The sequence below is a fragment of the Bos mutus genome, chromosome 4 (genome assembly GCF_027580195.1).
Source record: "Bos mutus isolate GX-2022 chromosome 4, NWIPB_WYAK_1.1, whole genome shotgun sequence".
NCBI classification, from domain to species: Eukaryota; Metazoa; Chordata; class Mammalia; order Artiodactyla; family Bovidae; genus Bos; species Bos mutus.
This window is the reverse complement of record NC_091620.1, coordinates 9,118,787-9,143,382: the sequence shown is the minus strand read 5'-3', so window position 1 is coordinate 9,143,382 and position 24,596 is coordinate 9,118,787. Positions and strand designations below refer to the sequence as shown.

The 24,596-nt window shown below is 42.4% G+C and overlaps 1 protein-coding gene across 1 annotated transcript in view; it reads left to right on the top strand.

Moving 5' to 3' along the window:
- Positions 1–232: 232 nt before the first annotated feature.
- The window catches only part of CHCHD3 (coiled-coil-helix-coiled-coil-helix domain containing 3), a 292,353-nt gene continuing 267,989 nt past the window's right edge, over positions 233–24,596 (top strand). The window contains exons 1-2 of the mRNA XM_005905148.2: positions 233–474; positions 15,134–15,221. Of these exons, the coding sequence (XP_005905210.1) occupies positions 394–474; positions 15,134–15,221 (169 nt within the window). The 5' untranslated portion in view covers positions 233–393. The remainder of the gene's footprint in view (positions 475–15,133; positions 15,222–24,596) is intronic.

The window sequence follows — 24,596 nt, the reverse complement described above, 5'->3', positions numbered from 1 at the left end:
CTCTGGACCTCAAAATATGAAGGCGAGAAAAGTTCCAGCACCCATCGCGCCAGATCGAGAATACAATTCCCACTATACCCAGGGGCTCCGGAAACCTTGTCAGTAACCACCTGTTGTCATAGCATCCGGGTCTGCGCTAACCAATCCGAGAGCCCCTACCTTGTAGAGGCGGGCAGTTCGTATCTTTGACCAATTGGAGTCAAGTGTTGTTGTGTCACGTGACCGGAGGAGGCGGGAGCTCAGGACGGCGCCTTCTCCTTGCCTCTTGGGGTCGTGGCCTTGCTCCCGCTGTGCAAGACAGGAGTCTGGGCCCGTCCACACACGTGTGTGCCCGTGGGACCTGTGGTGCCTGTGGGTCCGTGCTAGGTCTCGGCGGGGTCAGCAGCCGAAGCCATGGGCGGGACGGCCAGCACTCGTCGGGTCACCTTCGAGGCGGACGAGAATGAGAACATCACCGTGGTGAAGGGCATCCGGGTGAGTGACAGTGGGCGGGCGGAGGGCCAGCATTCCGACTCGAACCCCGTATCTCTTGCCTTTCCAGGTTCTGCTCGGCCTACTTTCCCCCAGTTCTGCCACCAAAGTGTTGTTCGGCCCAAAGCTGAGTTCCTTGCAAAGAAGGTTGAAGTTTCTCAAGACTTGGGACATCTATTCAGAGATATTTCCTGCTGTGTGCCAAGTGCTGAACACTGTGCTGGGGCGACTGGGGGATGCCAGGTTGATTTAGACCTTGTAAGGGCTCAAAGACCAGTTTAGACTGTATTGCTTAGTAGTTCTGGGACTTTATTTGAAACCCCTGCCTCACTGTACCCACCTGTGAAATGGGCTTGTCTTCTGGATTCAGAATTCAAACCCTGCTTTTTCCCTGCTCACATGACCTCTCTTAGGATGAACTTGGCGTTTTAAGGAACTCTTTATGTAGTGTCTGTTGTTGAATACTCTTCCACTGACAAGTCCCCATTCCCCCAACACCCACCCACCCACACCTTAGACTTTTCTGCCTTGCTTCAGGTGACTTCTGGCTTCTCCCTTCTTCACTTTCGCTTGATATCTTGTCTTTCTCAGACGCCTCCTCTTGTGGCCTGTTGTGCCCAAATTTTGGACTAGGCCCAGTGGCTTCTAGACTAACGTCTGCCGGCCTCATAGGACTTGAGATAGGTTTGCAAGTTTTCATGTCACTAGGAGCAGTACAGTTTGTTTTGACCGAGACGTTGGAGAAAAATTTTAAATGCCCCTGCTCATGCTTCATACATAAACTGAAAGCTTGATTTTTCTCTAGGGTGTCAGTATACCAGCACTCACTTCATCAACACCCTCCACCGCACCTGAATTAGCAGCCTCAGGTTTTTGAAGTATGATGACTGAACCTAGTAGATAAAGCAGTTTGACCCCAGAAAGTTTAATTCTGTTTTCCTTCCTCTGTACTACACAACCAGTGTAAGTAAATGTGTAAATTCTTTTTAGCATTGATGATGAGGAATTAAAACTTCTTAAATATTTGAAATGTTAAAAAACTTTTTTACTTTGCAACTGTTACCTTGAAGAATTTGTTAAAGTTTTCTTTATGAAAACAGACTGTTGAGCTCAACTTCTGGTCTGTGGCCAGCATTTCCTTGCATTAATGAATGGTGGTACCGCATTTTGTAATAAGATGTCTGAGGCAGCATTCTTTGCACTGTTGAGGTTTAGTTGGTACTCTTTAAAATAAAAATTTCTGTAGGCTCTGAGTTTTATGCGGAGACTTGATTAATCTTGCCTTCAGAAGTTTTGAGTGTTACACACCAGAGGGTGAAGAAGAAAAGTAAGTTTGGGTTGAGAAGGCAGTTGGCTAGAAAAACGTATAAGTTCATGTTCTCATGCTTTAGTACAGGCACAGCGATGGCAGCAAACAAAATTAAGAGAGAATTGGGCTACAGCACAGAGATTCACGTCAAGTATTAGACAAGGTTAAATATGTTAAGTATGAAGAAAGTTTGAGGTTAGATTAAATGGAGAGATTTTCTTAAAGCCCCTTTAAAAAAAACTGTATAGGAAAAGAAGCTATGTCCTTCGGCTGTTCAATTTGGTGGAAATATTCTTTTATTTACTTTTTCTTTCTCATGGAGTACATTTTATACTGTTCTAATTCAAGCACATAATGCTCCCTGTGACCTCTGTGCTTTGCTTTGCTTCAGTTTATACCCTTCACCTGGATTGCCCTTGCAGCGTTCTCCCTGTTGCTTCAAATTCTTCTTCAAGGATGATTTTCGATCTCTGAGCTTCAGTTTTCTCACCTGCAAAGTGGTGGGGTTTGAGTACACCTGTAGCCTCTCATCTCTTCTAATTCTGAAATTTTGTGCGTCTGGCGGCACTGTGAGTTTCTTGTAGCCATGCTCAGCCTCTTGCACTTTCCCCTAAAAGTAGTGTGCTGTTGACTTGTTGAGTACTTAGGTATCATTCTGATTTCTTTGAGGTCGTGGTCAAAAGAACATCAGTTAGTTGTTGAACAGACCTCAGTTAAGTTAATTAGGCATTTTCTGGTCTGCATTCGTGGACAGGTCACTTCCCTGATTATATTCCTGGATCGCCAAAGGGGAGTATCATCTCTTGATTGTGCTAAGAAGATGAAGTATTTAAAGCACATTGTAGATTTTTAATAAAAGGTAGTTGTTATTAAAATGATAGGGTTCCTTCTACATCTCATGTTGTAAGACGCTTTGAGAGTCCAGTGGTAAGAGCATGTTCTTTGGAACCAGGCAAACCTTAGTGTGGTGCCAGGTGTGCTTCTCAGCAGCTGTGTGCAGCATACTTGCAGTACTTATGAATTCAGACACTGCTTTTGAGAATTTGATGTACGTAAGCGTCCCTGGTGGCTCAAACAGGAGACCCGGGTTCAACCCCTGGGTTGTAAGATCCTCTGGAGAAGAGGATGGTAACCCACTCTAGTATGCTTGTCTGGAGAATCCCATGGACAGAGGAACCTGGCGGGCTACAGTCCATGGGGTCACAAAGAGTCGGACATGACTGAATGGCTGAGCACGCATGTAAGCATCTGGCAGGGTCTGGTACTCTGAGGGTGTTCACTATGCACATGAGTAGTAATTGTTTTTGGAGCTGGGCAAGGAGATGGATGTGTAACCTTACATGAACTGAATAATAATCAATAGATTAAAAAATAAGAGCATATTGTGTTCCCACAGGTATACCTAAAGGGATATGGACTGGGGAAGGGACTCCTGGGTTCTACAACTGATTGCCTGTGTGATTTTTTTGTCTGTGTGTTTTCTAGATGTTTTTAAACTGATATATATATATATATTTTAGCTTGCAGCACTTCTTATTTCCCATGAGAGAGCTACTGTTTTAGCTCAGTTGATTGAAACATGGTGCTCATGAGGCCCAAACTTCAGTATTGAATTGCAGATAGGTTAGTTCAGCTTGGCTGCAGAACACATTCCAGATTTTCCCAGTTGACCAACATTTATGCTTTTACTCATAAGAGTAAGAGTTTGCCACATATGCACACTACTATATGTAAAATAAATAACTAGTGAGAACCTATTGTACAGCACAGGGAACTGTACTCAATATTCTGTAACGGCCTGTGCGGGAAAAGAATCTGAGAAAAACAAGAGTGGATGTATGTGTATATATCGCTCTGATTCACTGTGCTGTGCGGCAGAAGCTAATACAACACAGTAAATCAGCTGCTCTCCAGTAGAAATTTTTTAAAAAATGCGTTCCCCTAAACACTGTTTAATTCCTACATGTGTTTCTCTCCAGTGGTTTTGGGCTTTACCAAATCTTGCCCACTTTAGACACCTTTTGTTAGTTTCTTGCTAAGAGAATAACTTGTTTCTCTGATACTTTTCCCTTCCTTCGGTGCACACCACTTTTCCACACCCACTGCTTCTGTGTTTAGAGCATTTTCTTTTGGACCACTGTGACCATATCACCTGTAGTTACCCTTTTTCATAACAATAAAACTTTAATTTTTGAAATAAAAATAATAAGAGTGTGCCAGCAGTGCAGCAGACTCAGTCGCTGCTGGAAAACCGATTTTGTGTTCCACTGATAAGGATAGTAATTTCATCTTCATTTATCTTAATGTACGAGGAGTCATATTGAGTAAGCAGACATAAGGCTTTTAGTAACTAGGCTGCATTTATTAATAGATCATGTTTTTCCAGATTTTTCTTGCTGAGGTCCTCATCAGCTGGCGATTAAAGGACCTACCTAAAATGTTGAGTTTGAAGTGTCTTCTCACCCACCATGTGCTATTTTCACGGTTATTTGTAGGGTCCTGGTTTTTTTTTCCCTTAATTCTCACCAGTCAACAACTCCCTCTCCCCCCTTCCATAAAATAACCTGTGTTCTTACACCTGACTCCAGCTTTGAATCTGAACTCATGGATTGGATGAAAGGCCACCCTTTTGCCTTGTCCTCCTTTCCAAGTCTAAACTAAATTTCTTGTGATCGAAAGACCAAGCGTTTTGATTACTCATATTGCATGTGGTTAATAGGATTTTTCTGGGCACCTGCTGAGCCTGTTTGGAAAGTGTGCCTTCCACTCAATCTTGCACAAGTTTATCTGAAACATCAAAGCTGTGAGTGAACTCTTCCAGAGCAAATGTCAACTTCAATAAGTATCATTTTCAGAGTAATATTTATCATGCTTCCCAGGCATAAACTAATCTCTGCAACTTGCCTTGAAGTTGCAAGCTGAAATTCATAGGAGCCAGTTACGGCAGCAGGGATGCTAATGTGGAACACAGCTCATGCTTTGGGAAGACTTAGAGTTAAGAGCCCCTGCATGAAGAGATTACTTCACGTGGGATGTGGTTAAGGATCCTGGAGAGGGTCCATTAACAGAGTCGGCAAATCCCGTCTGTCACTGGGATGGTTGAGGAATGTTATCAGGTAAATGATTGACCCCTTTCCACTTTAGGTTCCGTGAATCTCTTGGGTATATATATTACCATGCTAAGCTTTCTAGGATTTTATACAGAGAGGAGAAGTTCATGATTTCCGCTGATAACAAAGGCAAAGAATATGAGTGATGAACTACAGACATGAGCTGAAAGTTACATTTTATATATATGTGTTTGTAGTATGGAATATATTCCCCCTTAAGTAAGTATTTAGGAGTAATTTCTTTCAAATACTAGTGGCAGTTTTTGAAGTCTTGAAATGGTAGTTGAAAAGAAAATGATCTATGCTGCATGGAAAGAGGACCAAGTGAGAAAAATGAGTCTGAGTCTTTTAATCAGTTTGACAAGAAGCACCTGGAAGAAGTTGAGAAAAACTATTATGGGGCTGTGGGTCGCATTCATTTGTCTCATGTGGTACCTATCTTGACATCTTAGGGGGAACTTAAAAGGGAGTTCTCCTCCCCCTTTACTCTGTTCCTTGGAAGTAGAAAGACTTGATCTTTGTCTGTCTCAGTCTCTTGTTTCTGAGAAAATACTAGATTCTGGGTTGATAAATGGTGTGTTCTAATTTTAGATAAGACCAATGAAGGTGGGTGGGAAGAGATGAGTGGGAAGACTATGGAAGATGACCCACAACTTTTCCTCTTCTGTCGAGCACATGTTGGTGTGGGGAGTAGTATGGACCATGACTTGGCAAGCCTTGTTTACTTAACTACATCTTCAGGAGTAGTAGAGAATAGGGCAGATAAGTCAGTGAACTGAATTCAACTCTGTTGGCAGGCCCCATTCTTTGGTTCTCACTAATTGTAGAACCCGGGTCTCCTGCACTGCAGGCAAATTCTTTAGTATCTGAGTCACCAGGGAAGCCCCAATAGAACAGGGGTTCTTAACTTTCAGTTCACAGACTACTGTAAATCTGTAGGCTTTGGACTCTGCACATAATAATGCAATAAGCAGAAAATTTTGCATACAATTGAGAAATTAATCCATAGACTTCTGAATCCATGGACCTCAGGGCATAGTTTTAGCATTAATGTGGGTGGGTGGGTGAGGGGTTTCTGTCACTCTTCTTTACCACAAATAATTTCTGTAAATTGCACTTGGTATTTGCCTTGATGGAGATTCCAGAGATTGTCTGGAAACCAGGTATAGCAGGTATGGATATTGAAACAGGAAAAAGCTTTTCTAAAAGAGGTATCCTATTTAAGGAAAGATGCTTCCTAAAGAAGTTGCTGCTTATACAGAGGCTGGTTGTCCAGCTCTTGCAGAAGCTTACGTTTTACCTTGACCCCTTCTAGGGTCGGTTTTGGAGAAGGCGATGGCACCCCACTCCAGTACTCTTGCCTGGAAAATCCCATGGATGGAGGACCCTGGTAGGCTGCAGTCCATGGGGTCACGAAGAGTCGGACATGACTGAGCGACTTCAGTTTCACTTTTCACTTTTTTGCATTGGAGAAGGAAATGGCAACCCACTCCAGTGTTCTTGCCTGGAGAATCCTGGGGACAGGGGAGCCTGGTGGGCTGCCGTCTATGGGGTAGCACAGAGTCGGACACGACTGAAGCGACTTAGCAGCATCAGGGTCAGTTTGCCTCACAGAGAAGAGTTGTTCTCTAGCTGCAGATTGTATAACAGGCTGGCATCTCTAAACCTTGTCAGCTGCTTAGCAAGTGAGTCCCCAGTTAACAGAGATCAGGTGAGTGCAAGGCCTGAACTCATTACTGAAGCTGGGGTGTCAGCTCAGCGGGTATCAGTTTGAAATACAAAGGATAGCCTGGCTGTTGCCTTCCATCAGCCTAGTTGTGACCAGACTGGGGAGATGGTAGATCAGGCTTGGAGTAAGCAGAGACGCAACTGTAGGGTGCCATGGCGCTACTTTGGAAAGACTTCTGAAAACATGTATGAGTAATTCTAAGAACAAAAAAAAACAGGTAGACTCTCAAGGCAACCTTACAACATATTTATCGACTTAAAAAATGAATTGTGTACCCTTGAATGACATACTTATAAATTTACTGAAGTATGACCAAAGACCTTATTGGGAAATCCTTTGAACTGATTGAATTTGACATTAAGTAGCAAGTTTTGCGGAGAAGGCAATGGCAGCCCACTCCAGTACTCTTGGCTGGAAAATCTCATGGATGGAGGAGCCTGGTAGGCTGCAGTCCATGGGGTCGCTAAGACTGAGCGACTTCACTTTCACTTTCATGCATTGGAAAAGGAAATGGCAACCCACTTCAGTTCTTGCCTGGAGAATCCCGGGGACGGGGGAGCCTGGTGGGCTGCCATCTGTGGGGTCCCACAGAGTTGGACACGACTGAAGCAACTTAGTAGCAGCAGCAAGTTTTGAGGCATCAGATAAACCACATAAATAAAAAGTTACCAATAAAATAAGAAGTAATGTTTAGGTTGAAGGAGACATTTTAGGATGGACTGGTTGGATCTCCTTGCAGTCAAAGGGACTATCAATGTCAAACATTCAGTACTTTTTGCTACTTCTGTAATCTTTTCCATACATGCAGGGAAAACCAGTTGACTAGACAGACCTTTGTTGGCAACAATTTTTTTTTTCAATAAAAGAAAATATTAAATAAAAACATTATACACTTGTATTAATCAAAAAGTCTACAGTTGAATGATTCTATTAACCTTTCTAAAAACTACTTTGAATGATTCTGTAACCTTTCTAATGCAATCATACCCACTGATTTACTCCTGTCGATGATGCTTCTTTCTGTTCTTTCAATTATAAAGTCTCTGAAGACCCAGAACAGAGTGCGATGGATCTTCCACTGCGGCAGGAAATGTTAAATAAGTAACTCTACATAGTTTCTCTGTTAAGTGTTCGCTTTTTAATTTTGATTAAATGCCATATTTTAACACAAATACTATAAGACAATATTTGACAGCTTATATGGTCACTGTTCATTGGCACTTTGTTCCAGCCTGGACACTGACCATGGTGAAATAGATGCCTTTCTGTGCCAGCAGCTGCTGGTGTGTGCCGTGCTCCTTGATTCTGCCATTCTGAAACACCACCATCAAGTCTGCGTTCTGGATGGTGGACAGCCGGTGAGCGATCACGATGCAGGTGCGGCCTTCTCGGGCTTTGTCCAGGGCTTCTTGGACAATAAGCAGGGTGACAATATACAGTCTTGACGTACTCCTTTTCCTATTTGGAAGCAGTCTGTTGTTCCATGTCCAGTTCTAACTGTTGCTTCCTGACCTGCATATAGATTTCTCAAGAGGAAGGTCAGGTGGTCTGGTATTCCCATCTCTTTCAGAATTTTCCACAGTTTATTGTGATCCACACAGTCAAAGGCTTTGGCATAGTCAAAGCAGAAATAGATGTTTTTCTGGAACTCTCTTGCTTTTTCCATGATCCAGCAGATGTTGGCAATTTGATCTCTGGTTCCTCTGCCTTTTCTAAAACCAGTTTGAACATCTGGAAGTTCATGGTTCACGTATTGCTGAAGCCTGGCTTGGAGAATTTGGAGCATTACTTTCCTAGCATGTGAGATGAGTGCAATTGTGCCGTAGTTTGAGCATTCTTTGGCATTGCCTTTCTTTGGGATTGGAATGAGAACTGACTTTTTCCGGTCCTGTGGCCACTGCTGAGTTTTCCAAATTTGCTGGCATATTGAGTGCAGCACTTTCACAGTATCATCTTTCAGGATTTGAAATAGATCAACTGGAATTCCATCACCTCCACTAGCTTTGTTCGTAGTGATGCTTTCTAAGGCCCACTTGACTTCACATTCCATAGATAGGGATAGATGGGCACCTTTAGTCAGACCAGGACTCATGCAGGCCTTGTCTTCACGTACCACGTAGAGAAGGATCCCCATATGAACTTGGTGCAGCTGATGAGAGTGAACTGAGATAAGTGGGCTGCTGAAGTCCTGGTGGCTGGAGCTGTATCAGTTATTTGCATTGCATCTTGGAACCCTTCCTCCTTGGTAACTCCAGGGCTAGGTGTTACTTTCCTAGTTTCCAGATGAGGAAAGGGAGGCCCATTGAGGGGTTATATAGCTAGTCAGTGACCAGTGCTTCTTCCTTTATTTTGGGCCATCGTTTTGTAAGGTATAAAATCATATATGTCAAATTAGCTCAAAAGAAAGTGGAGAGTGAAAAAGTTGGCTTAAATCTCAACATTCAGAAAACGAAGATCATGGCATCCGGTCTCATCACTTCATGGGAAATAGATGGGGAAACAGTGGAAACAGTGTCAGACTGTATTTTTCCGGGCTCCAAAATCACTGCAGATGGTGACTGCAGCCATGAAATTAAAAGACGCTTACTCCTTGGAAGGAAAGTTATGACCAACCTAGATAGCATATTTAAAAGCAGAGACATTACTTTGCCAACAAAGGTTTGTCTAGTCAAGGCTATGGTTTTTCCTGTGGTCATGTATGGATTTGAGAGTTGGACTGTGAAGAAACCTGAGCACCGAAGAATTGATGCTTTTAAACTGTGGTGTTGGAGAAGACTCTTGAGAGTCCCTTGGACTGCAAGGAGATCCAACCAGTCCATTCTGAAGGAGATGAGCCCTGGGATTTCTTTGGAAGGAATGATGCTAAAGCTGAAACTCCAGTACTTTGGCCACCTCATGCGAAGAGCTGACTCATTGGAAAAGACTCTGATGCTGGGAGGGATTGGGGGCAGGAGGAAAAGGGGACGACAGAGGATGAGATGGCTGGATGGCATCACTGACTCGATGGACATGAGTCTGAGTGAACTCCAGGAGTTGGTGATGGACAGGGAGGCCTGGCATGCTGAGATTCATGGGGTTGCAAAGAGTTGGACACGACTGAGCGACTGATCTGATCTGATATTAGCTTTAAGCACATAAATTATATTACATATGTAACATAGTAGATGTATTATAGGATAATATATAGTAATATGGTATGTAATATAAAATATATATATTACAGCATGCTATGTTAATACAGTACATTGTATATTATGTATTAGTACATTACATTATATTGAGTAAACTTCAAATTATATATCCATAAATATAGCTTTAAGATTCCAAAACTTAATAAGCCTCATTTTATTTCCTCACGAGGAAGTGATACATGTGTGGGATAAGGAGTGTATTATTTAGCAGCAGAGAAAGCATGGGACGAGAGAATGGGGTTACTGGTTGCTGGTCCTGATGCTACCAGTAGCTGGATAGCACTTAGAATCTCTCTTTTGCTCACCTGTGAGTTGAGAGGATTGGGGTCAGTCTTAAGGAGTTCTTCCTATGAAGTAGCTCAGCTTTGCAGATAAGTTGAGGCAGCAGTCTCCGTGGCTGTCAGTTGATAGAGAAGCCGAGTCTGTGGGCACTCTCCTTCCTAACTTCCGCTTTCTTCTGAGAAAGGAGTCATGGTTTCTCCTTCAAAGATCACAGCTTTTGAGCTGTCGACTTTCCCTTTGCTGTCTCACCTCCGTTCTGATTTGGGTCCTGAGATACAAGTAACTGTTCAGCTACAGACCGTTTCGTGTTCATTGATGTTTCCCAAGGGCCTCCATTAGCGCTCGGCCTAGTCAGCCTTGTTGGGCGACTCTCACACGTAGGCGCTCACAGTTTTGTGGAAAGGCAGACGCTTGTTCTGTCACTGGAGCACTGGACGTTTGTGCAAGGTACCTGTGGGCGGCACAGGAGGGGTCCTTCCTGTTGGGTAGGCAGAGTTGGCGTGGGATGACTTGCGGATGTTTTGAGCTGAAGTTTGAAAGGCAGTTCTGTCCCAAGGTGTGAAGGCATTGTAGGCAAAAATAAAGGCAAAGAGATGGCAGCGAGTGGCCAGTGTGGGTAGAGAACAGCTTATGAAGTGTTGAGGGAAAAGCCATGGAAGTTGCGGTTGGAGAATGAGGCCATAACCAAAAGAAGAGGGAGTCTTGAATGCCATGCAAAAAAATTTGGCTTTTCTTGTCAAGAGAGGTAGCTGTTGAAGGACTTGAAGTGAGAATTACCATAATCATTTGTATTTTAGGAGGGATATTGAGGATGCCATGAATTAGGGCAGGGGAAACAGGATGGGAGAAGGGACGGCAAATTCATTAGCTGTTTAGGGGTTGAGGAGGTCATGGCTCAGAGAATGAGGGAGAGAGAAGGGTCGAGAACTCCTGAGTTTTGATTTAGGAAGCTGGGTGGAGGTGGTGTCATGAATGAGATAAGGAAAGCAAGAGGACACAGAGGTCTTTTTTGGCAAATGTGAATTCAGCCTGGGACATGTTGGGTTGGCGGTGCTTGTGGTCTGTCCCCGGAGAGGTGTCCATTAGGCAACTCGGTGTTTAGGTCTGCCTTTTGGGATACAGGTCTTGGACTGGAGATAATGGGTTTAGAATTCATTAATCAATCAACAGCAGTTATTAATAAAACATCAGGGGAGTGAATGAGAGTACCACCAAGAGCACGTGGAGTGAGAAGAAATCAAGGCAAAAAACAGAATGTGGAGCCCTCTAGCATATAAGGGTGGGCAGGGGAGGACTAACCCCACTCCAGTACTCTTGCCTGGAAAATCCCATGGACGGAGGAGCCTGGTGGGCTGCAGTCCGTGGAGTCGCTAGAGTCGGACACGACTGAGCGACTTCATTTTCACTTTTCACTTTCATGCATTGGAGAAGGAAATGGCAACCCACTCCAGTGTTCTTGCCTGGAGAATCCCAGGGACGGGGGAAGCCTGGTGGGCTGCCGTCCATGGGGTCGCACAGAGTCGGACACGACTGAAGCGACTTAGCAGCAGCAGCAGCAGCAGCAGCAGCAGCAGGGGAGGACTTCCCAGGTGGCTCAGTGGTAAGAATCCGCCTGCCAAGCAGGAGATGTGGGTTCCATCTCTGGGTTGGGAAGATTCCCCTGGAGAAGGAAATGGCAACCCACTTCAGTATCCTTGCTTGGGAAATGCCATGGATAGAGGAGCCTGGTGGGCTGCAGTCCATGGGGTCACAAAGAATCAGACTTGACTTAGCGACTAAACAACAACACAAGGGAGGGGGAAGCCTGCAGAAGAGAGGAGACTCAGGCAGAGTCCTAGGACCAGCAGGAAGGGGATGTTGGAAAAGTGACGTGGGGGCTGGGGGCTGGGTTTCTGGAAGCCGGGAGTGATGCTAAAGGGAAGTCATAAATTAGGTGCTTTGTAAATATAAAAGATGTTTATTTATATAAATATCTTGCTCAGTTGTGGCTCACTGCTTGCTACCCCATAGACTGTAGCCCACCAGGGTCCTCTGTCCATGGGATTCTCCAGGCAAGAATAGTAGAGTGGGTTACCATGCCCGCCTTCAGCCCACTTCTCTTGTGTCTCCTGCATTGGTAGGTGGATTCTTTACTACTGGTGCCACCTGGGAAGCCTATATAAATATAGAAGGTTATTTATTTGATCAGTGGTGACTTTTGCCTGGTATTGGGTTACAAGTCAGTCAGTGGAGTGTTAAGGAAGTAGAAACTGGAAGAAGGTCCCTGAGGATGTAGCGGTGGTGTATGGTGGGGTTGGGGGGTAAGGGGTGGGGTTGTTTCTCCCCGTTACTTGACCTGTAAACCTTTTTGATGATTTCTGCTTCACCCTCATCTAGTCAGACAGTGAGTCTGGCAGTGAAGGGGATATCTGAGTGTGACCTTGATTCTCAGACTTCCTGGATTTGAGTCCTGGCTTCATTATTGACAACCTGTAAGATCTAGCACAAGTTATTTAATCTGGCTTTGCTTCAGTCTCCTCACCTATACAATGGACATGATAAAAGTATCTCATAGGATTGTGGAGGATTAAATGAGCCAAATACTTGGTTTAACATCAGTGCCTGGCACCTAATAAGCACTTAGTGAAGGTTAACTTTTTTTTTTAAACAACTTTATTGTGGTGTAATTTACATATAATAAAAGTCACCTGTTTTCTGTGTATAGCACTTTCTAATGAATTTACAGAATTGTGCAACCATCAGTACTTTCCGGTTTTAGAACATTTTCATCACCCCAATAAAATCTCTCATGCCCATTTCCAGTTAATCTCCATTCTCATTCCAGCCTTAGGCAAGCACTTACCTAAGATATTTTCCATCTGTATAGAGTTCCCTTTTCTGAGCATTTCAGGTAAATGAAATTATACAGTATGTGGCCTTTTGTGCCTGGCTTCCTTAACTGTTTTTTAGGTCTGTCCTTATTGTAGCTTATTTCAGAATGTCACTTCTTTTTATTGATGAATCCTTGTCCATTGTATGGCCATATAATGTTTTGTTTATCCATTCACCAGAAGATGGATATTGTTTCCACTTTTGCTGTTATGAATAGTGCTGCTCTGCACATTCTTGTGCGAGTCTTTGTGTGGACATATGCTTAATAGCTTCTTAATTGGTCCTTTAGCCTCCTTCAGGGGTCCTCCTGCTTCTGTTCTCATCCCCCTCCAATCTGTTCTTCACACTGTAGCTAGAGTGATCTTTCTAAAATGTAAGTCTCATTGTGTCATTACCCTGCTTAAAATGCTTCAGTAGTGCCTAGCTGCCCTCAGGATCAAGTTCAACCCCCTGACTTGAAGGATTTATTTACTAAGAGTCTTCAAAATCCAGAATCTTATTTTCCTCTCCACCTTCTGTTTCACTGAGCCCCCTCCTCAACTTCCTGCTTCAGCCATTCTTTTCTTCATCCATATTGTTTCATTTATTTAACCATTCACTAATTAACCAAGCTTATTAAGGCTCTGGGGTATAGTACTGGACAGGACCGCCAAATCCATGCTTTCCTGGAGCTTTGTTTCTAGTGAGCAAGACAGGCAATAAACAGCAAAGTATCAGATAGTGATAAGTGCTATAAAACAAGTGAAAGTCCCTCTGTCCTGTCCGACTCTTTGCGACCCCATGGACTATACAGTCCATGGAATTGTCCAGGCCAGAATACTGGAGTGGGTAGCCTTTCCTTTCTCCAGGGGATCTTCCCAACCCATGGATCGAACCCAGGTCTCTCACATTGCAGGCGGATTCTTTATTAGCTGAGCCACAAGGGAAGCCTGATAAGAAAATAATAAAAGGATGGTATGATACCCAGGGGTTAGAGGTGCTGATGACTCAAAGCTCATGGCCTGAGTGTTCCTCGTTGCCTCCGTGCTTTTGCCAACTGCCTGTTTGATATTTCCACTTGCTGTTAAGCCCTGCTGCTTAGTGGTAGCTTCATGAGGTACCCTCTTCTTTCTTTTTAATTTTTAAAATATTTGTTTTTGACTGCTCTGGGTCTTTGTTGGTGTGCATAGGCTTTCTCTAGTTGCAGTGCTCAGACTTCTCATTGTGGTGGCTTCTCTTGGAGATGAGCACGGGCTTTAGGGCACGCAGGCTTCATTAGTTGTGGCTTCTAGGCTCTGGAGCACGGGCTTAGTAGTTGTTACTAGTTGTGGCACATGGGCTTAGTTGCCCTGTGGCTTGTGGAATCTTCCCAGACCAGGGATCGAACCCATGTCCCCTGCATCGGCAGGTGGATCCTTAACCACTGGACCACCAGGGAAATCCTAATACCCTCTTCTTATGGTACTCTTATCCTGTTCCTTCTGTTCCTAAGTACTCTTCATCCTTCTTAACCTCCTGCCCAGCCCCGCTCCCAAAGCCTGGCTGGATGCCCTGCCCGTCTGGCCATTGTGCTGTCTGTCCTTCCATTACAGGCCAACTCACTTAAGTAACATTCTTTACATTATATTTAAATGCATGGTGGTCTGTTTCTTCTCTTTAAGCAACTTGATTGTTAGAATCAACTGTTAGGATACTTGAAGTCTAGCCTAGTTCCTGGCACAGAGTTGGTGCATAAAGAAATCTACTGAAAGAGGGATTGTTTGTGGTTAGCCTTGAACGGAGGGAGGGTGGGAGGGACACCATTTCATTTGGGACTGGAGGGAAGGAAGGCGCTAAGGCCTGCTGCAAGTGTAAATTAATTTGGAGGATGAGGGTGGAAAGTTGGAGGAGTTCTGATGGCTTACATTTTCTCAGAGATTACAATTTCGTGCACAGTATAGAATGAGGGAAAGAGTTATTTATAATGAGCAATGAGCACTGCATTAGAAGAAATGAAGTAGTGCTGTGGGGTGCATCTTGATATCTTAACACTCTTCTTGGTTTTAGTTTCACAGCGATCAGATTTAGTCTGATTTCTTCAGGCCATTCGTTACACACATTGCCATGGATGACTGGCTTACTTGGATGCTATTGTACTGTTTTCTTTCTTGTTCTCTTATAATTGATTTTATTTTGATGTTGCTCTTTTCAGCTTTCGGAAAATGTGATTGATCGTATGAAGGAAACCTCTCCATCTGGCCCGAAGTCTCAGCGGTATTCTGGTACTTATGGTGCCTCAGGTATTTCAGAGTTTGAATTTCTGAGTTCTTAGTAGAAAAACTTTTAAGTGGTGAAAGTTCACTCGATAGTCATGTTCTCCTGCACTCTGTCTTTTGTTACTTGGATGCTTTTTACAGGAGAATTGTCTTCCTTTGGTATTCATGGGGAACTGGTTCTGGGACCCTCTTGAATACCGTAGTCCATGGATGCTCAAGTCCCTTATATAAGACGGGTAGTATTTGCCTATAATCTATGTACATCCTCCCATATATTGATCGTTTAAATCTTGTTTAGATTATTTATGATACATATAATACGCTGTAAATACCATAGAAATAATTGCCGGCATGACAGATTCAAGTTTTGGGTGTTTTGGGTTTTCCGGAATTGTTTTTTTTCCTTCTCCCTGAATAATTTCAGTCTGTGGTTGGTGGCATCTGTGGATGTGGAACTTGCAGTTACGGAAGGCCAGCTGTGTTAGCGGTTAATATTGGGCTTTCTTTTAAAATGCTTTGCTGTAAGGTAGAATGAATCTACTTTCAGTCTTGGGAAATTTTTTTTTTTTTCTCTTCCAGCTCCTGGATCCTCTGTTAGGCTTTGGAAGGTTATTGCCTAGTTTTTTGTGTAAAATGAATGACGTATAAGGGGTATTAGAGGTTTGGGAGTAAATATTTATTAAAAAAATTGAACTTAGAAAATACTGATTTATTGTTTCCAGATGGTGAAATATCTCTAATGATTTTACTTTGTAATGGATTTCTTCAAGTTTATAAGCAGTTTATTCCTTCAGAGTCTTAATTGTTGATGAAAATATGTTAAACGAAATCCATGGAGGATTATTGTCTTATTTTGTCTGTGGATCCTGGAGGATAAGAGATTGCTTTTCTTTCCTCTGTCCTACCCCCATCCATTGATTCATCCACCTAATACTTACTGAGCACCTGCTCTGTGTCTGGCACTGTTCTTGTTGCTGCCAAATTTGATGGATGGACATGCTGTGTTTTGGTGAAATGACAGTGAGGAAGTAGTTGAGATGATTCATTGTGAACTAAATGAGAATTTTCATTATTTATTAGAAAGTATTGGGTGGTAAATCTAGCTGCAGACTGAAATACCTTGAGAAAAATGAGCTCCTGCACAAATGCCTCACCTGGCAGCATTTGTGACCCTCTTACTAATCATTAAATTGATAACCACAAGTTGAACTTCTGATGTATTCAGAGCAGAAAGTGCCGAGATGAATAAGAAATAGTTCTTGTCCTTTTAAAACTTCTTGTTTGGTAGGAGCATTAAGAAGGGTTCATAGTTCATGACAGTTAAATAGTAAGTGGCCACTCCCTCTGCCAGAAACCCTTTCTTTGACTTCTGGGCCACACTCTTGGTTTTCCTTCTACCTTACTTGAATTCTCCAAAAGTTGGCTTAAAACTCAACATTCAGAAAACTAAGATCATGGCATCTGGTCCCATCACTTCAGGCAAATAGATGGGGAAACAGTGAAAAGAGTGACAGAATTAATTTTTTTGGGCTCCAAAATCACTGCAGATGGTGACTGCAGCCATGAAATTAAAAGACTTTCCTTGGAAGAAAAGTTATGACCAACCTAGACAGCATATTAAAAAGCAGAGACATTACTTTGCCAACAAAGGTCCATCTAGTCAAAGGTATGGTTTTTCCAGTGGTCGTGTATGGATGTGAGAGTTGGACTATAAAGAAAGCTGAACGCTAAAGAATTGATGCTTTTGAACTGTGGTATTGGAGAAGACTCTTGAGAGTCCCTTGGACTGCAAGGAGATCCAACCAGTCCATCCTAAAGGAAATCAGTCCTCAATATTCATTGGAAGGACTGATGCTGAAGCTGAAACTCCAATACTTTGGTTACCTGATGTGAAGAACTGGCTGATTGGAAAATCTTTCCCTGATGCTGGGAAAGATTGAAGGGGACAACAGAGGATGAGATGGTTGTATGGCATCACAGACTCAATGGACATGAGTTTGAGTAAACTCCGGGGGTTGATGATGGACAGGGAGGCCTGGCGTGCTGCAGTTCATGGAGTTGCAAAGAGTCTGACAAGATTGAGTGACTGAACTGAACTACTTACATTCTCAGTCTAGTCTTTGCTGATTTCCACTAACGTCATCAAATTGCATGCCTTTTGAATCATTATGTACTTGCCTCTCAAAACTCTGTCTCTAGCCCTGACTTCTCCCTGAAACTGCCGTCTCAGGTAACTGCCCCTTAGATTTCTTCAACTTAACACATCCAAAGCAAACCTTTCCGTTCTTCAGAGTTGCTTCTTCTCTTTATCTTTCCCAGTAAAGGGCACTGGGATTCACCCTTGTTTGCTTTTTTTTTTTTTTTTTTTTTTGATTCTTATATTAGACCATTAGCTGATCTTATCAGCTCCATCTCCAAAATAGGTTTGGAGATGGTCTTCGCACATCCGTGTTCACTGCTGCATCTCCAGTCGGAAATAACCACCATCTCTTATCTTGTCTTTCGATGAAGCCTCTTAACTGGCTCCCCACTTCCACTGTTGTCCTCCGTGTGTGCTCTGCCATGCACAAGAGGCCTCAGTAGCCTTTAAAAACATAAATCAGCTCATGTCACATCCCAGTGGTGATTCGCCACGTACTGACAATATAATTTGAATTGCTTTATTGGCTTCTGAGGTACACCATGACTGATCCCTTTCTGCTTTTCCAAAATCATCTTTTGATACATGGGGATTTTTAAAAATTGGAATTTGATCTAAAATGTGCTTTGTTCTCGGTTGATTTCTTTTTTACGTACTGGGTTAAGGAGATAGGATGATGCTATGCACTGATGATGAAATAGTGAAAGAGAATAAGTAATGTTTATTATGTGCCAGGTACTCTGTTAAATCCTTTGTGTCTGTCTTATGTAATCTGTATAACCCTATGAGGAAGGTACTATATTAAGTCATTTTACATGGGAGGAATTTGAGACTTGAAGTGATTAATTATCTTGCCCAAAGTCACACAGCTGGTGAGTAGTGGAGGTAATATTTGACTTCAAGTCTATTTGACTCCAGAGCAAATGCTGTAAAGCACTGTTTTATTGTAGTTTGAATGAAGCCTTGCTTCATATGTAAAAAGGATGTGAGAGAAACGAGGGAAAGAGGTGCTTTTTAGTGATGTTCTGCTAGAGTTTAAGAAAGCACTTTCTTTTTCTAACTGATTTTTGTTTTTTTTTTTTTTTTTGATTTTTGGTTTTTCTAGGTTTTCCCTTTGTTGGCTCTCATTCGCAGTGAGTTGAAGGAGAAGAAAGTGTTTTCCTTCTTGGCTTGGTTTCTTAAACTGGTACTTTGAGCAAACGGGTGAAGGTGGAAAGACTTTCTATCAGTGCTTATGGTGTGGCCTTGCGGAGCATCACACTGACTTTGTGATGAGTTGTGGCTGTGCTGAGGGATCCATCCCGTCCCATTTCTCCGTTTGATGTGACTGATGACCTCATTGGTCCATGAGCATCCTGGGCACTGAAAGCTCTCTGAATGCTACCTTGTGTTTTGTTGGTTGGACTAGAACTACACTGTCTCAGTGGTAGCCACTTGTCACATGTGGCTATTCATATTTAAGTTAAAACCAATGAAAATGAAGTAAAATAAAGGCTTCATCTCTTCGCGCTCGGTGACTGCCTGTGGCTCGTGGCGCCGTGTTGGGCAGTGAGGCAGAGGACACTTTGGTCATTGCAGGAAGTTCTCTTGCTCGGCTTTAGAGTTTTCGCGCTTCATTAGATGGTTTTAATGATGCGGTGACTGAGGTAGTGGAGCTAGATGGCTCTTTGTGTTTGTGAATCTAGTTTCCTGCATTTTCTACATCCCAGCTTCCCCAGGGCTGCAGGTAAATGGATGCTTTAGCAAATATTTCAGGGAGTACTGCCTTCACCTCAGTCTTCAGCACAGCTTCCTAACCTGTGCGTTATGAGTGTATTGGAGGAACTGATTTCTTAGCTCAGAGAGGTTGGTGAACACGTGCGTAGCCTCATATTGCCATACAAGCACTTGCTTTTTCTGTCTGCACCTTGATGTGAAAAAAGCTCAGCAAGGCTAATAGTGCCAACTCTTTAAGGATATTTCCCTTTCCCATGCCAACCTAACCCAAGAAAAAAGCTAAGATTTGACATACTGTTGCAATTAGACTATGATTGTGCAAATTAGCAAAGATTTATTCTTCTTAAGATTTAAAAAATATGTTTATAAAAGTAAGTAGCCTCAAAGTTTATATTCTCTTTCTCATTTGGGGTTTTAGTTCATACCCAATAATAGATTTCTTAAGATTTATAATTTAGATGTGTTATGAAATAATTTTTCAAGTCTACAAAAATAATATTGATAAAAATGTCACCAGCTTTTTCTGCATTTTTCAGTGTCAAGTAAATTATATATTAAATGTGAGTTGAATTTTTAATGTTTGTTAAAATGCTTTCTTCCTTGCAGGACTATTAATTTATACCAGCCCTCTAGGCTATTCATATGTGTGAATAAACTAAATTTTGTTGTATATATAGTTTTGAGAATATAATTTATGCTGTTAAGAAAGTGATTTCCTCTAAAGACTTTACTGAAACTATTTTCTGCCCAACCTTGAACCAGAACAATGACTCGTTGCAGTAAGTATTTGCATGTAAAGCTGTTCAGGCAAAATAATACACTGTGTGACACACAGCAGATTGTGATGCCACTTTAATAAATGAACGTGCTCTAAAGAACTTAACTGTGTCCTTGCTGCCTCAAGTTCTCTGCTGCATTATGTGCTATCTCAACTACATTGGCTTTTTTTCATACCAGGGCAAATTATTTTTTTCAGACTGACGTAAAGGGATTGTTGTTGTTGTTCAGTCACTAAGTCATGTCTGACTTAAAGGGTTACCTTTTCATGAACATCTTGCATTTTTCAGTGTTGGATATTGATTTTTTTCCCTGTCCTCCTTGATCCTTTAGTTTTTCTGGCTTATAGGGAGGTCAGACCTCTCATGTTTGATCCCACCTAATACTGAGGAAACCCTGTCCCCAAGTCAGTATGAAAAAAACAGGCAGGAATGATACTAGGAGGCTCTTTGTTGGTTTCCTGAGCTGCTAGCAACCAGATGAAAAGGATGAATCTGGGCAAAAAGACAAAGGAGCTCACTTGTATTCTTATCCTCACTGTGCAAGGTTCTCTGTACCTTTCTTGTCATTGGGAAGAATAAGAAAGATTTGCTGATTTGCTTTAAGTGTATAACTGAGATCACTAAGTATTTGGCAGCCATAACAAATCGCAGGAAACCAATTTAAGCAGGAAATAGCACAGCCCAAACGAAACAGCCAATTTAGGGAAACAGATTTGTCTATACGTTCTATGTGTTTTTCTCCCAGCATCTGGCCCTCCTAGTTCTTTTTAAACAGCTCTTTAAGGCTCATTTAGACCTAGTATTGTAGGGAGAGTTCACAGTGACGAGCTGCACTTACTCCTTTGACTTGAGCTACAAGAACTGAAGGGGGTTGCCACGTCTCGGTTTCCAACTTTTAATATGTGAAAGTTTGTTGATGGCACTGTCTTGACACTGCACTGTTTTGCTGCTCTTGTTGTTTTTAATGTGTCCAGTAACAATTTATAAAAGGAAGAAATGTATACACTATTGATTTAAAGCTATGATTTAAATCAAATTCTTCAGTCAGTATATTCTGTTCTTAAAAAGAAATCCATAAACCATCTACATTTAATGGATGGTTGAACTCCATTAGTCAACAGGTGTTAGCAGGGAGGTGATCTTTGACTTTGAGGAACTGTTAGTTTCATCAAATCATGTTTAACATTATAGTGTAATGAATAAGCACTAATGTAGTGCCCTTCACCTGCTCAGTTAAGATTTTGGAGGAGGTGAATGAGTATGTACGTGAGAAAGAATAGATAAAAGGTCTAGGAAGTGCTTTAGGACTTCAGAGAAAGAAGATCAAGAGCTTGGGTGGCAGACCATTCAGGGAAGTGGACTTGAGCCAGACCCTGAGGATAAGAGGGGTCGGGGTATTGGTGCTGAAGGTGTTCCCGGCAGAATCAGTGCTGATCCAGAGTTCAGACCAGATAAGAGGTTCCAGTGGGGGTTCTCATGGGTGGGAAGGTTGCGGGGAACTGAAGAAGTTTAATCTTATCCTATAGGGTTTAGTGGCTACTGAGCTGCTGCATTTAATTTTAAGATACAAGTTTAGAAAATTGCATTAGTTGCTGCTTTTCAAGTATACTCAGTCATTAATAACATATTTATGCCTAAAAATGCAGTGCTGATTTTCTCCTTGATATTTTTATATTCAACAAAGAAATCTAAATGGTAAGAACGTGTTTTCCACCGTAGCACTAAATGAACCCAGTTTCATTTTCTTGAAAAAATAAGCAGCCTCATAAGCATTTTTATTTGTCCTTAGCTGACCTTATAGCAAAAAATAAAAAGGAAAGAATATTCAGCTACTTGAGGCTGTGGAAGGTAAAACAGAAACTTTGTGAGCTGGGAACGTAAAATGGTACAAGTGGAAAATGTAGAACATGAGTTGGAAATTGAAGACAGGGAAGACAGCAGCTGTGTGGTTGAGGTAGAAGTGAGGAAGGCAGAGGAGGGTTTGGGTGGAGTTGGTGACTGAGGCCACGTGGCTGTCTAGTGGCAGGCTCACACTTGTGTCCTTTCTCCCCTGGTCCAGGGCACGTTCCCCCTGTGCCACTGGATTCATCACTGTCTGTGTTGTATGTATTTTAAGAAACCAGCACAAACATAAGCACTCTATTTTGCACTTGAGACGTGAACATTGTTATTGTTCAGTTGCTCAGTCATGCCCAACTCTGTGACCCCCATGGACCGCAGCACGCCAGGCTTCTCTGTCCTTCACCATCTCCTGGAGTTTGCCCAAACTCATGTCCATTGAGTCGGTGATGCCATCCAACCTTCTTGTCCTCTGTTGTCCCCTTCTCTTCCTGCTTTCAGTCTTTCCCAGCATCAGGGTCTTTTCCAATGATTTGGCTTTTCACATCAGGTGGCCCAAGTATTGAAGCTTCAGCATCAGTCCTTCCAATGAATATTCAAGGTTGATTTCCTTTAGGATTGACCGGTTTGATCTCTTTGCATTCCAAAGGGTTCTCAAGAGTCTTCACCAAGATGCAAGCATAGAAAACTTTAAAAAAGGTATAACAGATCATTGACACTATAATGTATATTCCCTGGTATTTTGGGGTGGTTGATAGGGGAGTTGCACAGAAAAGCAAAAGCTGTAGCAGCAGAAGAAAGAAATTGCAGAGAGAAGCTTAGTAGGTCTTGAAATATCAGTGAGTCACACCTTCCAGTGGTTTTTCTGTGACTTGGAACTTCTGCCCTTTGATTTCTTAGTTAACAGACTAACCATTGGCTGCTTTTTATTAAATCCTCAGAGGCCCCTGCCATACTTCTACTGTAGCACAATTTACTTTGCACTCGTTCTTCCAAGTGGCTTGAAATCGAGTGGGCCAGAAATTCCCTATCTGTTCCTGCATGACTAGAAATAAGCAGCTCTTTTGTTAACGTGTGTTGCATTCTGTAGATTAGAGATGTAGTTACGTGCAGTCACAGAACTCAGGAGCTGGAAGGATGTAACTTTAGTGACCTGTGGAAAAAGAGAAACTGTTTTGAAGAACCTCTTTTTTTTTTCTGCAGTGGGTTTTGAACACTAAAAGGATAGTGTATTGCACTTTCTGATAGAACAAGTGTTGTTATTGGGTATAACAGTCAAGTGAATCATTAATATCACTCATAATAGTAAATAATAATCAATAAACCACAAAGAGAAAACAACTGTAAACTGTTTTATAATCATACCTCAGGGTTTATGAAAGAAAATAGCAGACCTTGGTTGTATAAGCAGCTTGAAGGAATTTTAAAGTATAGGGCATATAATATGTAAAATCACTATTTTTAATTTAAATTTAATATGCCAGGGGTAAAATAAACACTAGGTTAATAGTATTTTTGCCTTTCTTGGAATTTGATAGACTTTGAGGGTCATTTAGATGGCTCAGATTTCTTCAGACAAATTGCCTGAGAGAATTTGAAATTCATACTGCAAGTAGGGGTGTTCGGAATTAATTCACAACCCTTCGATGTGTCAACCGAATTAATAGACTGTTGTTGATGACAATGTTTTTCCTCTAAGAAAACATTTTAGAAAAGTAAAGTCTGACCCGGCATTTCATTTCTTCCTTTTCCCCTTTCCTGTCTCTTTGGTTTGTTCGGAATTGCCTGGCCAGTGCTCTGTGTTAGGCCAGGTCCGTGCTAGCAGGGAACAGTAAGTGCTTTTCAAGTCTTCTGTTTAGACCTGATCTGCCCCTAGAGCTACTTGACACTTTGGGTTGACAGCTGTCACTGTACTTGAGTGTTTCTTGAAAAGTGTTGGGAACCCACGTGAATCACTATGGTAAGGCTCTTCAGACTTTTTCACGGAATTGCTGTGGGATGCTTAAAACAATATTCTGGTTGTGCGTGTCCTGGTTCCCTTGACTGAGTGGTTAATCGAAATACAGGTTTTAGTTAGCCAGCGTCAAATGATTGGAGTTTGAAATTACAGGGTGGTAACGATAACTGTCTCCTTATTTCAAGGCCGGATGTGGTTAGAACATCTTGCACACTGTATCAGTGGTAGCTGGATAGCTGCTGAAAGCCCCTGTACATTGACATTGTCGGTGGGACTTGACTTATTTACCTTTATGTTTTTGCTGCTTCACCCCCATTGTTGCTCTCATCCTGCAGGGGACACCGCAGGCCTTGCTCTGCATGTGGTGAGTAGCAGTAGAACCTTGCTCTGAATTTTCTTTTCCCGCTTTCAGGTCTTACAGTTTCTCCCATTCCCGGTATCATTGCCTTAGTCTGGCCACCAGTCCCTCTTCTCCCATGTTCTAGGCATCTCTTACTTGGGGTCCTGGCCTTCAGTCTCACATTGCCCAGTCTTTTCCCACTGCAGCCCTAAGAATCTTTCCAAAGTACGGGACCAGTCATGTCATTCCTCTGTTTAAAACTGTAGAAACTCCCCCTTCCTCTTAGGTGAAGTCTAGGTCTCTTTTACATAGCCAACAAGGTTCTGCACAATTTTTCTCCACACTGATGTCCTGCATCATCTCCCAGACCTGCCCGTGTCTCTGTCTAGCCATGGGGCAGTTGTTGAGTCCTTGAACTTGTCCTTTTTGGTCTTTCTCTGTGTTGTCTTTTCTGTCTCACTGCTGTTCCTTCAACTGTCTCCCCTAGCTCACCCTGTCTCCTCCCTGTCTTTTATCTGCTGACTCTTCCTCATTGTTCAGGTCCCTGCCTAGAAATCACTTCCTTCAGAATTTTTTCTGACTCCAGGTCTGGCTTCCTGTGGGGTCGCCCAGCATCCTGGGTGTACTG